Genomic DNA, 14,960 nt, shown 5'->3' on the forward strand with positions numbered 1-14,960 from the left:
TGAAGGTCAGGCTCTGCCCAGGGGCGTGGCCACGCCCACAAGGAGGACACCCCCAGAAATCGATGGGGAATGGGGGAAAGCCCCCAAGAGTGAGACACCCCTAAAAAACGGAAGGGGAACCCCCCTCAAAAGCATCAGGCACCCCCAAAAATGGATCGGGAACCCCTCAAAAGTGTTAAGACACCCTATATCCACACTCCCCCCTTTTTGGGGACCCCCTATCCAAGTTCTCCCCCCTTTTTAGGGATCCACACTCATTTTTGGGGACACCCCACACCCACACTCCCCCCTTTTGGGGACCCCCCCTCCATCCTCCCTTTCAGCGACTCCCCCACTTATGCTCCCCATCTTTTTGGGGACCACCTGTGCACCCCCTTTCCTTAGGGACCCCCACACTCCCATCCTTTTTCGGGGGGGCCCCCCAATCCCCACAGCCCCTCCTCTGCTTCCCCCCCCTCCTCTCGCTGCATTTTCCCCTCCACCTTGGCTGGGTTTTACACCCCCTGGGGTGTTTTTTGAGGGGGATTTTAGGCCCCCCCCCCATAATTTTGGGGTTCGCCCACCCCCACCCCCCCCCCCAACCAGAGAGCAGGGGCCTGATCTGCTTGATGCGGGTGGCCATGGCGGGGGTGATCTTGGCTTTGGGGTCAGCGGTGCTGGGCTCGTCCATGTCCATGGGGGCCAGCGCCTCCCCCTCCAGCCCCATCCTCTCCGGCAGCCCCTGCACTGGGGGGGGGGGGGGGGGGGGGGGGGGGGGAGGGGTGTGTGGGGGTGTGTCGCTGCTCCCCGCTCCCTCCCCTTTGCCCTCTGAAAAAAAAGGGGACACACACACCTCAGCACCCCCAAAGTGCTGCTCGAACCCCCAAAGAACTCCCTCAACGTCTCCCCCCACCCTCTTCCTCTAAAGACCTCCCCTCAAAGACACCCCCCCAATAAAGAATCCCCCTTCCACCAAAGACACCCCTAAATCTCCCTTTTTTTTTTTAAAGAGCTCCCCCATTTTTTCTGAAGAGCCCCCCTTTCCCTAAAGACCCCCCAACCCCCCCCATTTTTTATAAAGACACCCGTTTCCCTAGAGGAGCCCCCTAAACCCCCCTGCTTTTTTCTAGAGATCCTCCTTCCCCTAAAGACACCCCTAAATCTCCTTTTTCTTAAAGAGCCCCCCATTTTTTTGTAAAGAGCCCCTCTTTCCCTAAAGACCCCCCCAAACTCCCCATTCTTTCTAAAGACCCCCCCATGACAATCCACCTTTCCCTAAAGACACCCCGAAACCTCCCCATTTTTTCTGAAGAGACCTCCTTTACCTAAAGACCCCCCATTCTTTCTAAAGCCCACAAAAAGGCCCCCCAACCCCCCCCCCCGTTTTTTATAAAGAGCCCCCCCTTTCCCTAAAGGTCTCCTCTAACCCCCCATTTTTTCTAAAGAGCCCCCCCATTCCCTAGACCCCCTCCAAACCCCCTCATTCTTTCCAAAGACCCCCCTTTCCCTAAAGATCCCCCCCAAACCCCCCTCCCCTCCAAAGACACTCCCCAAAACCTCCCCCTTCCTCTAAGCCCCCCCCTTTCCCCTAAAGCCCCCCCAAAGACCCCCCTTTCCCTAGAGACCCCCCCAAACCCCCCATTCTTTCTAATCACCCCCCTTTCCCCCAAACCCCCTCATAAAGACCCCCCTTCCCCTAAAGACCCCCCCAAGCTCCCCCCTTCCCCCAAAGCCTCCCCAAAAACTCTCCCCTTCCCCAAAGCCCCCCCCTTTCCCCTCAAGCCTCCCCAAACATCTTCCCCACCAGACCCCTCCTTCCCCTTAAAGACCCCCCAAAGACCCCCTTTCCCCTAGAGACCCCCCCCCTTTCCCCAAGACACCCCAACATCCCCTTGACCCCCCCATTTCCCCTCAACCCCCAAACCCACTCCAACACCCCCCTTCCATTAAAACTCTTCTCTTTCCCATTAAACCCTCCCCACAAACCCCCCCATAGACCTCCCCACACCCCTAACCCCCCCCCTGCACCCCAAAAACCTACCTGCCCTCTTCCCGCCCTGGGGGGGGGCTGGGTGCTGCCTTCTCCTCCTTGGGCACCACCTTCTGCATGTCGGCCTGCCCGAACTCACACACCGGGGGGAGACTGGGGGGGCCCCCACAAAAAAGAAGGGGGGTCACTGGGGTACCCCGTGCTTTGGAGGGGCCTCCTCAGCACCCCAACATCCTCCTCATCCCCCCCAGGAACTCGCCAGCACCTGGAGATTCTTGTGAATCCTCCCCCCACTACCCAAGATGCTCTTCAACACCCCCCTCCAAAATCTTCATCACCCCCCAAAGTTCTCCTTGACCCCCCCAAAATCCTCTTCAGCCCCCCCCAGAATCCTCCCCAGCCCCCTCAAAATCCTCCTCTAAACCTCCAAAATCCACTTCAACCCCCCCAAAATCCTCCTCAGCCACCTCAAAATCCTCCTCAGCCACCTCAAAATCCTCCTCTAAACCACCCAAACTTCTTCTCAACCCCCTCAAACCTCTCTCCAGCCCCCCAAATCCACCCCAGCCCCCTGAAAATCTTCAATGCTCTCAAATCCTCCTCTAAACCCCCCAAAATCCTCCAAGCCCCAAATCCTCCTCTAAGCCCCCCAAAATCCTCAGTCCCCCCAAACTCCTTCTCAAACCCCCCACACCCCTCCCCAAATCCCCCTCAACCCCCCCAAAATCCTCTTCAATGCCCTCAAATCCTCCTCTAAACCCCCCAAATCCTCCTCTAAGCCCCCCAAAATCCTGTCCCCTCAAACTCCTTCTCAAAGCCCCCAAACCCCTCCCCAAATCCTGCTCAGCCCCCTCGAAATTCTCAACGCCCTCAAATCCTCCTTTAAACCCCTGAAAATCCTCCAAGCCCCCCAAACCCCTCCCCAAATCCTCCTCAGCCCCCTGAAAATCCTCTTCAATGCCCTCAAATCCTCCAAGCCCCCAAAATCCTCAGTCCCCCCAAATCCTCAATGCCCTCAAATCCTCCTGTAAACCCCGTAAAATCCTTCTCAAACCCCCCAAACTCCTCTCCAGCCCCCCACAAACCTCCTCAGTGCCCTCAAATCCTCCTGTGAATCCCCCCAAAATCCTCCTCTAAGCCCCCAAAAATCCTCAGTCCCCCCAAACTCCTTCTCAAGCCCCCCTCAGCCCCATCAAAATCCTCTTCAACGCCCTCAAATCCTCCTCTAAACCTCCCAAACTCCTCCTCAACCCCCCCAAACCCCGGTACCTGTTTGGGGTGCAGAGCGAGAGCAGCACGGTGCTCTCCCACACCAAGGAGCAGTAGAGCTGACTGAGCCTCCCCAACACGCTCAGCCCCAACTGGGACCCCCACTGGTTCACTGAAACGGCCCGACAGTAAAAACTGACAAAACTCCCCCCCCCCCCCGAAAAAGCGCCGCCCCTGGGGTTTTTTGGGGGCGTTTTCAAGGGGTTTTTACCTGCCCCACGCGACACGTGTGGACGAACATCATGATGCAGGCGTGCGAGGCGGTGAGGGCGTGGAGGAGGGGGGTGGCCTGTGCCGAGAGCGGGGCGTCGGGGACGCTGCCGGCCCCCCCCAGCTCCCGCAGCAGCACCGACCCCCCCGCGCCTCGATGGGCCGGTGCAGCGGCTCCAGCACCGAGAGCACGGCCTCCAGCTGCAGCAGCCCCTCCTGCAGCCCCTTGGGCTCGTGGGACAGCGTCTGCAGGGGCACAGGGGCTGTTAGCGGGAGGGAAACGAAAGGGCAAAAAAACACCTGCGAGGAAAAGGCCAAAAATGGGGAGCGAGAGGGCAACATTTGTGACGAAAACGGCAATACTCGGGAGGAAAAAGGGCAAATGTTTGGAGGTAAAAGGGCGGAAAAGGTGGAGGAGGAAATACGCACAGATTGGGAGGCCAGAAACAAAAGTAGGGGAGAAACAAAAATTTCAAAAGGAAAAATCAAAAACTGGGAAAAATCAAAAACTGGGAAAAATCAAAAACTGGGAAAGGAAAACCAAAATTTGGAGAAAAAAACCCTGAAGTTTAGGAAGAAGAAACAATAATTTGGAGAAAAGAAAACAAACATTTGGAAGGAAGAAATAAAAATTTAGAAGGGAGGAATAAAAACTTGGAAGGAAAAGATAAAGCACTAGAAGAGAGAAATAAAACATTGGGAGGAAAAAATAAAAAAAATTAAAATGGGGAGAAACAAAAAAACTGGGAGGGGGAACAGCAATTGGGAAAAAAATCAAAAATTCTGATGGAGAAACACCAATTTTGATGGAGAAACAAATCTGGAGAAGACAGGCAAAAATTTGGAAAGCAGAAATAAAAGTTGGGCACGCTACCCTGCTCCACAGCACAGGTTTAGAGAGGGGTGTCCCTGATGTCCCCACGCCTGCCAGGCTGCCTGGGGGCTTATTTTCCTGTAAGCTCCCATTTTGCTGCAGCGTCTTCTCCTGGGACAGGCTGTGCTCAGGCCGTTTAATTACAGCTTCCTAAATACACTATAAGGTACCAATAACCTTGTGAAATAGCATGGTCACAGCTCCCTGGAGAAGTTACCCTATTCCAAAGGAAGAAAAAAGTATTTCTCACTTAAAGAAAAAAAGCAAACCGCTTACCTCCACGCCATCAAACTTGACTGGTACGTACGCATCTTCAACTGCCTGTAAAGGAACAGATAACGGCGTAAGAAAGTATTTTTTGCTACTTTCATGTTCTTCCTAAACTGTGATAAATACAGAATTTACACTGCTCAACTACTTAGTATAAACACTGAGTTGCTTCTGAACCAAAAAAATTGTTAGTAAGTTACAAGCAATACGGCACTAATATGGTCTAACACTGGCTTTAAAAGTTCCTTAGCCAAGAGATTCAGAGGCTGATCCTGTGCTGTAATGAACCAGCGGTGCACAACGAGCCATGAGATTCCCCCAGAGCCTGGCCAGGGCTCAGGGGAGAAGCTCAGGGAGTTTCTCTGCTGGTCTAGTTGGATTATGTCCAAGGTCTCACATCAGGCCGCAGCGACAGACAGCTGTCTCCGTGACCCTGTTATTTTATCCACACACAAAGGCAGGGGAAGATACATCCCAGACAGCTCCATCCCCCATGCAGGTTTCATTAGGGGTTACACACCGAGTTAGCAGTTTCGGCTCAGGGCCTGTTGCTCAGGCTTCAACACTTCCACCTTTCCCATCAGAATAGGTGGTTTGTTATAACTTAGTGTAATACCAGTTAGCACAATGGTTATCAGTTATAAAATGTACAGGATTCATCTACAGGTCAGCTCTGGCTTGGGCCTGTTGTCCAAGCCTGAGCACTTCAACGACTGCTTGCACCAGTTCTTCTATAAACAATTCCTTACTGCAGCCAGGAGATTTCATTCAAAATTACTACCCAGTATAATTTTCAAAAGATTTCTCAAAGAATAGACAACTATTTATCTATGTGGGTCTTGTGCTGAAGACTTAAAGATCATCCTCCTCTACAGGAGACAAACACTGAGCTTTTTGCTGTTATGAAGATGCGTGCGAGCCACTGGATATTTGCCAGGCAGTAACATTTGTTATTTCCAAAAAAACCATGGCCCCAGATGACAGGTTTTTCTCCAGATATGCCCCGATTTCCCCGTATGTGTATGGCACCAAGACCACACATAAGAAAAGAAGCAAATGAGAAACTCTGCCAGCTCCCATGATGCTCTGCAGGAGCTCAGCCTACTGAGCCATGCAGGGAAAAATTCAAAACTATCCAGCTACCTGTACTGGTTTGGGGAACCACGGGGGCAGAGGTTTCAGTAAATGGAATCTGAAGCTACTGGGATGATGGTGCCAAGAAATGCCATTTGATGGGTTACGTACACACCAGCAGTTGCTTCTTAAATAATCCAAGGGAAGGTATGTGTGCGTCGTCTGAGCAAAGACGTTTGCTGGAAAAACGCCTGAAGCTACAGAATTAGTTAATGCAATGAAGGACAAAGCTACCGAGTACCTGAAGCCAAGAAAAACACACCTCTGGGATCACGTTCACTTGACAGAAGTGAGAGTGACAGTGCAAAGGTGGCGACATTTAGCAGGGAGCCCAGAGAGCTGCTCCTCTGACACCAGCGTGTGTCCAGACTTGCCTTCCCACACCGAGATGGACCCACGGCCACCACTGACGACAGCGTGAAAACACCCTGTAGCCAAGAGAGTCCCTCTTAGCAGGCCAGGTCCCGGGAGCTGGGAGCGTCAGTGCCGAGGACTGCGGGGACCTGCGGGTCCCCCTGCAGCTGCGCTCAAGGGTCCAGATTCTCAACGGGTTTGAGGTCCGAGAACAGGCTGAGGCCAAGACTCGCTGCAGTGCGAGCGGTTGTGTCCGGAGCCCCTGAGCACACCGCAGTGGGGTCACCGCGGCTGGGCCTCTCCGAGCTGCGGAGGGGACAGGCGGCCGTTTCCAAAGGCACAGGTCGCTCCGTTCGACGTTCCTGACGTGCTCAGCGAGGTGAGCGGAGACTTACGTCACGTCTCACACAAAACGTTCTGTTTGTGTTAAAGAATGAGCCCAATGACTCAGTTCACCAGAGGATGCTCATGGTGGAAAATTAATCCTTCAGTCTAAGAACTGTCATTTCCTGGAATAACAGATAATAATATCAATTATATTCAAAACGCAAGAATCCCCAGCTGGTAGCTCTGGATAGGTGATCTTCGCAGGATGAGCTGTTGCCTTGGAAGTAAAACAGCAGTAAGGAATCTTTGAATAGAGAGTATTTGTTCTGCTACCCCCAGAGTTCTTGGGCTCATTAGTAACACAGCAACAGTATCCAGTTTTTTCAGTGTTGCATACATTAAGCTGAGTGTATACATACAGCTGCATATTTACAGAGCTGCGTGTGGTTTTATTGCACTATTCAATCAAATATATTCAATATTTCTGTGTCGACTTTTCTGAAATAGAAAGAAATACACAACGAAATTGTCCCGGAGTGATGCCACAGAAATATTTACGCTACTGAGAAGATGTGAGGCAGGATCTAACAGAGAAGAGGAAAAATATCACCAAAAAACTCAGATGTCACACAGTTTAATCAGAATGGAAAACAATGCACGTTTTCAGTCTAAATTTCTATGATATTTATTTCCTGTGGACTGTTTGTACACAACAATCCTGAAACAGGCTGCCATTCTCAGGTCCACCTGCAATTAAGCTGATTGTTTCCACATGGAGTGACCCTCTTAGAAATTAAAACATTCCAGAGAAGCAGAGGGTCCAACAAGCAACTAGGAAACTGCTTTAATGAACACTGAACCTCTGATTTAACTCCCTTAACAACAGAGCAAAGGAATACCCCGGCTATTATTCATTACTAGACTGTAGTGATATAAATGTTCACTCTCCCTTTTTGATTTTTTTTTTAAAATCATACTGAGAACTTGTTTACTCCAGGAAATAACAGATATCATTATACTCCTATAATTATGTAGAACATTTCTCAGGAATGGGTAAGCTTACTCCAGAAGGGTGGTAGCTTTTTCCATTTTAGTTTATTTTGCTTTGAAGACAATTCACGGCAGAAAATTCAATTAATTTAAAATTAATCCTTCCAAAGCTAAAGTCTCTTCTCCCTGTTTTTATAACTGAGGATTATTTTTACAAATTCACCCATTAGGTACCAATTTTGAATGACTGTCCCGTGCAGATGCAGGACACATACGCAGGACAGCATGAACAGTCACCTACACCTGCCAGACAAATTCAGATGCGCCTGCTCAGATTCATGTGTGCCCGCTGGTGCAGCCAGATGCTGAATTCAAGAATGAAGCCAAATCAAATGGTTTGACCCCACTTATGACTTTGCCAAATCCCGTTTTCTACCAACAGACATTTTGCATACGTGCAGCCGAAAAAAAAAAAAAAAGTCCATCTAGTAACGAGCAAAGGGAGGAAAAGCAGCCTGATTTTGTAGACCCCGAGCTACGACTATCCGGAGCTACGAGGGCACCCCATGGGCCGGGTCGCTCCTCTCCGCGGGCACCCAGCTCTCACGCTCTTCTCTTTGCACCGGCCGGCGCAATAGATACTGAATGTTTTGTTAATCAGACCTTCTCAATCTTCAGAAGTATGTCATGGAAAACGTACTGACCTGAGTGAACCACAGCAATTCCCAAATTATCTCCCCAAGGTAAATTATATCTAGTAAGGAAGCTGCAGGTAATTTCCACAAGTTACCAAGGAAGTTCCACCCTCCCTTTTGGTCACCTCGTAAGGGAGGAGCAGCTTCTCTGGGCCAGAGGGGCAAGGCTCTGCTTTTATTTATTTTCTGACATGAACAAAACCTGCTTAGAGATGTAGAGCTCCGAAGAAATCATTTCTATAATGCTATCCAGGTTGTACTCCTCTCTCTCTGCCTCCAGTATCACCGACACAAGAACCCCCCACGTTCTCTCTCACACGCACACTGGAGACGCTTGTTGCGGAGACAAACCCCTGCAGGTGAGTGAAGCCTCAGCTCCTTGTGGAGGCAGATCAGATGCAGCAGTCCTGCCATCCAGACCCCTCTCAGCACAGGCCTCCCAACAGCTCTTCAGACACCCCAGCAGAATTCCTACTTCTCATTTCCAACACAGCCATCCACAAACCCCCACTTCTGACTCCACTCACCCACACACCATAAATTCTCTCACACAATTTGGGTTCAAAGAAGTGACTGCAGAAGCCTGGACCTTAAGTACTGTGAGAAGAGGCTGAGCAGGGCATAAATACACACTGCCTTTTCCACCTTCTGCTTCAAATTTACGACAAATCCACAAGAAGAGTTTATCTAAGAACACAGCATGCAGGGTAATTGATCTCACAATTTAAAGAGTCATCAAAATTTTACATTCAGATACCAGTACAAAAACCCAAATTCCTTTCCGGGGTTGTGCCGCTGCAAAGGAGATTTAAAGTCTTGCCTGATCTTTACTGAAATACCAAACAAAATGAAGCCTTTAAAAATCTGCTTTGGGGTCTTCTTTAAAATGAATATTGCTAACCCCAAATCTGAGCGAGACAATACCTATAACACCTCTCCTCATGGATTCAACCTATGCTGACACTCTGGCCGCAGAGCACATCTCTGCCCAGCAATCATCCTTGCTGTCTGCAAAAGCTTTTGCAGGATGCAAAGACTGAGCAGCCGTTTCCTTCCCTGAAAATCCCTCCACTGCTGCTACTACAAAAGGCTAAAGAGAGAACTTCATCAACCTTACGGCGAACAAGACGTCCAGGTGGCGGTTTCCACCTTTCTGCTCGAACAGATGCTTTTTGAGGGAGAGTTACATGCAACGGCCCAGCAGAAAGTGAATCTAATTAACTTGTACCTACTCGTTCAGAGCCTCCAAGTCAAATTAACTGTGACACCCAGCAACACAAAGACAAATGTAAAACCATGCTTCTCCATGGAATTCCGACACAGTCTTGTACGTCACAGATGCATTTAGGACAATCTAGTACAGATAAAGCCGAGACGTGTGAGACACTTGCCAGCCTGGGGCTGCAAACCAGACGTGTATTTGCGCTGCTGTGGCTGCATCCCAGCCCGCAGGGAGAGGAAGGAGGGTCTGAAGGACGGGAGAGACTACATAAGCCTGGTTTTAAACAAACTTTCCACATATTAAGCTATCAGGTTAGATCTTCCTCTCGGGAGTCAATCTAATAACTGTGACATAGCAGGATACTTACGTGATTAATGCTTTTTTGCTATGTTACACGCTTGGATCGACACTGTAAAGCCCCAGGAACTGTTTCACAATGTACCTTATGCTGCCTGTGGTATAAAGCGGAGGGATCACTCAGCAGGTAACAGCGGCACAAAGCCTCGCTCACTCACGCGGCAGAGCGCCTGTTGCGGGAGGATATTGCACCTGCACAACTCTGTGAGAGTTATATCCAGCAAAGCCGTTTATTTTTCCAATAGTACATACTTATGCTCTCACCAAAGCTCTTACTTCATAATTAGCAAATCAGCAATTAGGCAGCTTTTCTCCTATCAGCATCAGACCGCTCTAACATGCGCTGTGCAGACCAATCACCTTCTCGTTCACGCGGCGGTAACTTCTCACAGTTCAGCGCTTTCCCACAGCTCAGTGTTGCAGCTGTCCGTGGTTTTTCCCTGCCACCTTGGCACAACTCAGCAGTTTCTGATCTTTCTCCCAAGGCCTGTTTCTCATCAAAGCCTGGCTGTTGATTCAGAGGCTGTGCAGGGCTGACAGGCTGACGTCTCCCACGAGCGCCCTCTTACTCTCTCATGTAATGAAGGGGAATAAACCACGTACAAAAAAACCCCACTAAACCAAAGGAAGCCTACTCATGCCTCTTTTACACTTGCACAGTCCTGGAGCAAGAAGAGGCGGAGGAAAAGCTGCCCTGCGTGCCACTCCTGCTGTGCAGCTCCCCGTCCCCTGTGGCTGCGTAACTGCAGGCTGCTGCCAGCGGGGTAGAGCTGCTCTTCTCCTCCATCTCCAGACACACTCTCCCCAACAAGATACGGTAATTGTGTGGCCCCAGGCTGAGCCACACCACCTTTCTGCTCTGGACAAAAAAGTAACTCACCAAAAAAAAAGTAAATTTTCTAACAGCTGGGTGCATCTGTGCTACGTGCCTCACGGTCACACAGCCACCACATCCGCCACGAGGAGATGAGCGGAAACACGTCTCAGCGGGAAAAAGGAGCAAGACCGTCCAGGAGCAGTGCATCATTAAATCAGGCTGGGCACCGCGCAGGAACTATCCCTGGTTTCCTTTCTCAACTGTATCAATGCGTTCAGAATGAAAGGCGAATGCATTTCCTTATGTTAAGAGGATGAGGCAGGTGGCTATAGTTGAGCCTTTTAACTGAAAGGATCGTCTCCAAAATGATCTGACACATGTAAGAAGCTCTCACATGCCCACGCTGCTGGTACGGAAGGCGGCCCTGGGAGGAGGTATGCCAGTGTTTGCTTTTTGTTGAGGGGAGGTCTTGGAATTTTTAAGTTGAACTTCGAACTCAACTTTGAACAAGGGAACAACCTGCATGTGATCACACACTGGATATACAGCACCAATTCTGTAACGAATTCTGTTGGTGTAAGGGTTTCAGATGCACTCCTCTAATCTTCTTGAGTAATTCACAATACCGAAAAAGAATAAAGAAGTGTGAATGAAGTCACTTAAAGCTTGCTGCTCACCAACTTGCCGTACAGTGGCTGCATGGACCACAGAAGAGGTCAGAAGGATGAAGACAGTTAAGAAATAACACAGACCTCCCATCAACAGCCCTTTTCTTACTTTGAAAGTCATGGGCATCACACACTTGTGCAGAACAACAGAGCAGGGTTTGTGCTGGGAGAGCAAGGCAGCACCAGATGTATGGGAGAGGTGAAGCAGCAACTATGCGTGGACTGAGTAGAGATTAAAATGGGTCTGGTTTTCTGTCATCTCAGAGTCTGTGTGGGATGCTAGGACATACTGGGTGTCCAGAAAATGTTTGCTTTGCCTTTGTAAGTAAATAAATCTAGAGATACGGCATTGCATTCTTATTATCTTACATCTCTGCTCAAAAACATGTTCTGCAAGAGCACCACATAGAGTAAATAAAACAGCATAAGATGAATTATTCATCATGCATCTGTATCCACTCATTATTCTTCTAAAAGAAATAAACTCACTTCCAGAGTCCAAAAACTGTCTGTCTGCTCAGAAGTTGTGACAACATTATTTTTGCTTTCCCCTTCAAATCACAAGAAAGATTGCGTATCACGCTGAAGCAGAGGCTAAAGCCATACCCGGAATGGAGCGGGACATCTTTGTTCAGGACTAAACCAGGACTAAAACCACAGATAAATGTATTCAGCTACTAAAGGGCTGGGCGACCTGATACATGAGAGAGCAAGGAAACTCAACTCCAAGCAAAATTTAGCTCCTTCATCCTTTGAAACCCACCCACACAAGTAACCTACAGCACTGGCAGCCATCCACCCCAGAAGGCTGTGGCTCCTGGCTGAGGACCCTGAGGACCACGCCCTCCTGCTCCCTCCGATGCCGAGTAACACCTCCCTTGTAAGCATGGATACAACGAGGGCATCACCTAGCCGAAGCCTACGAATGATTGCATGTTCTTTACGTTTTTTCTTCTCCCCATTTCTCTTACTCAGATCTACTTGGGCCAGACATTTCAGAACGACCCTTGGCACGTACCTTCCTGCAGTCGGTGCATCCCAGGCTCCACGGTGATTTGGACGCAGCAGACCTCCCGGGTTTGTATGCCACCTCCACACAGATCTACGTGCTTCTCATAGCGGGGGTCCTCCTGGTCAAGGAGGAGAGACGCTTGGCAAGCTTTCCATTTGGAAGGCCTCCAGGCAAACCTTTGGAAATAAAAGAGAGCAGGTAAAACAAGAGTTTTGAAAGGTTATGGGTGAGAGAGCAGTACTTTATTGGATGACAAAACACAATTGTTTTAACCTTTATAGCAGCACTTCCTTATCCAAAACAGGGAAGGTTTTGAACCGTTCTGAATGCTAAATTTACAAGGGTTAAGTATTTGCTATTTGTCTGGAATACTTGTGCAAAGCTTTTCACACAGCACTAACCTCCAAAGCATTCTGAAACACTGAATCACCATGCCCACGCTGCTGGTAGGGACGGCAGCCCAGGAGGACAGGGCACCTCTCCACAGCCAGGCTCTCTCCGAGCAGCTCAGGAAGGCTCCTGAGAAGTGCTGAGCCTGGTCAGAGAACACACGCTCAAATCCACACAGTACAGTGCCAGAAAATCCTGGTGTGAGCTAAGCTACACTGATAACAACACAGCTTCATTTTTTTCCCTTTTTCTAAAGTTGTCTCCTATTCTGTAATCAATGGCCCAACCTTACAGGCTGCTGGAATAAACAAACACTACCTGCTCTTTGCGCTTGGCTAATAACATTAGGGTCTAATAACGGACACAGTCTTGCCATGTTCCTAACGGCATCCAAATACTTTTTTCCCTTAGGAAACTGGCAAACAGTGTTAACAGGCATACTTTCAAGGATTCACAATTTTAGGGTTCTCAAGGGCTGCCAGGGCTGTTTTGGGTGCTGGCAATACCATATATTCCATCTGTGCAGCAGAGGCTGCTTTGGCAGAAGAAACCCCACCAGCCCCTTCTGCACTGGGGTGGCAAGGAAGACGAGCAATATTTGCCTGCCACACCACTGACCAAAGGGAAAGGGAGCTGGGAGACCTGTAATCCAAACACTCTCAGAGCTTTGGTGTCTCCAAAACTTAATGCAACTGTCGCGAATGAAAGTATTGACACAGTAATATTTAGTAACAAATCTAGGTTTATTAATAACTAACAGCAATTTATTATTATAAAATAATTCAGAAACACTAAAAGAAAGAAAAGCAACTTATTCAGATTCTAAAATGACAAGATTCACACTAACTTACTTAACGGTACCTTTATATACACATGCATGCACATAACAAAACGGACAAACATACAGAAACAAAGGTGTTTGGACTCAGTGGAATGAACACAGAACGCACACACACACACAGAAACAAGGGTACGTACCCACCCACACACACACACACAGAGTAAAGAGAAGCGAGCTCAAAGAAAATTTCCCTCTCGAGTTTAGAGCAAATCCTCCCAATGCCTTGGCATTCCTCAACGGGCGATCATTGAGACTCGAGCGGGGGACTTCGCCCCGGCCTTCCGTCTGGAGCAGACGACACCTTAAGGGTTTGGTACCTGAGAGGCGTCCCAGCTCAGGGGAGATGCTGGTCACAGGCCCACTGCGATCCAGGAGAGCTCAAAGGGTCTCCCTGGTGGTCGCCATTTATAGGGTCCAAGATAATTGACTTTTGTCAAATACCTTCTGGTGCCTTCCAGCAGTTACACAAGAATTTGATGAATGTGTGACTCTGTTATTGTTCCCATTTGACCCCATCCCAGGCACAGGTGTGCCAGGCCCTGAGGAGTTGATGGGCCATTTTAACCATTTCCGAGCAATCGGGAGGGGCAGGAGCCAGGCTCGTTAACATTGTCAGTCCTTATCTCCACAGACTGGTATATAGCTCGGGGGATGTGGGTGGAATCGCACCTAGCACCAAGCAGCCCAACAAAGGGGGGGGGGGGGGGGGGGGGCAGGCGGTAAGAATTGCACCACCACAGCACCACATCCTCTGTTTCAATTAAAAATAAATGCTGGCTTACATTTGCACTACCTAGGCAGAGATTGAAATCTTAGGCCTACAGAAGCAGCTGGCTCTCAGCACAAAAACAGAAGAAAAAAGCCCAACTGCTATTGGACACTCTTTCTAAAATCTAATTACTGAAATGAAAAAAGCAGCCACTGTTCCTTTGTTTCATGTGCTTTTAATAAAAGCAAAACAAATGAGAAACAAAACTTTTGATAAGAACACTAGAAAATAAAATCATCTTCTTTTCCAATAGCTTGGGGATTTGTTTTCAAGCCTGAGCACTGAGGCTTGATTCCTCCATCTGCTGGGAGGAACAGGGACACACATCTCTCCCAGATCAGAACCATAACCATCGAATAGCATATCACAGCACAGCATTTCCACCTCTGGACTGCGAAATTTGGTATGCATCCAGAGAACAGAAGAATGTCAACACTACAAACTGCAAATAATTTTTCCTAAAAACATAGAACAGCACAGTGGTTAAGCACAATCCACTAAGAAATGTATAAGGGAAATTCAAATTACAGAGGCCAACAAAAGAGCCCTACCTCAGCCTCAACAGACGGGTTATCCCTTGACTGAGTTTGACCTGAATTCTCCCTTACAAAAGCAAAGGAAACAGAAACCCAAATCCAACTCTACTGCATCATTGTTGTCATCTTACCTATAGAATGAAGAGTTTAAGAAATAAGTATCTAAAAAGACTCATAATCCAAATAATAATAATTTAAAAAACCCCTAAAACTGTTTGCTCCTGACTTTAATATGTTTAGTGAGCACACACATCAG

The 14,960-nt window shown here is 48.8% G+C and overlaps 1 protein-coding gene across 3 annotated transcripts in view; it reads right to left on the bottom strand.

Moving 5' to 3' along the window:
* Positions 1–601: 601 nt before the first annotated feature.
* The window catches only part of LOC141917003 (uncharacterized), a 45,095-nt gene continuing 30,736 nt past the window's right edge, over positions 602–14,960 (bottom strand). Inside the window, exons 2-7 of one of the 3 annotated variants that reach the window (XM_074810010.1) lie at positions 12,175–12,344; positions 4,599–4,643; positions 3,450–3,694; positions 3,239–3,350; positions 2,021–2,122; positions 602–726 (exon numbers count right to left, since the gene is read on the bottom strand). In XM_074810010.1, the coding sequence (XP_074666111.1) occupies positions 648–726; positions 2,021–2,122; positions 3,239–3,350; positions 3,450–3,694; positions 4,599–4,633 (573 nt within the window). In that variant the 5' untranslated portion in view covers positions 4,634–4,643; positions 12,175–12,344 and the 3' untranslated portion in view covers positions 602–647. Of the gene's footprint in view, positions 727–2,020; positions 2,123–3,238; positions 3,351–3,449; positions 3,695–4,322; positions 4,451–4,598; positions 4,644–5,967; positions 6,093–12,174; positions 12,345–14,960 lie in introns of those variants that run through there. The other 2 variants (XM_074810011.1, XM_074810008.1) reach the window with 2 other exon arrangements.

Source organism: Strix aluco, chromosome 33 (assembly GCF_031877795.1).
Source record: "Strix aluco isolate bStrAlu1 chromosome 33, bStrAlu1.hap1, whole genome shotgun sequence".
Lineage (NCBI taxonomy): Eukaryota > Metazoa > Chordata > Aves > Strigiformes > Strigidae > Strix > Strix aluco.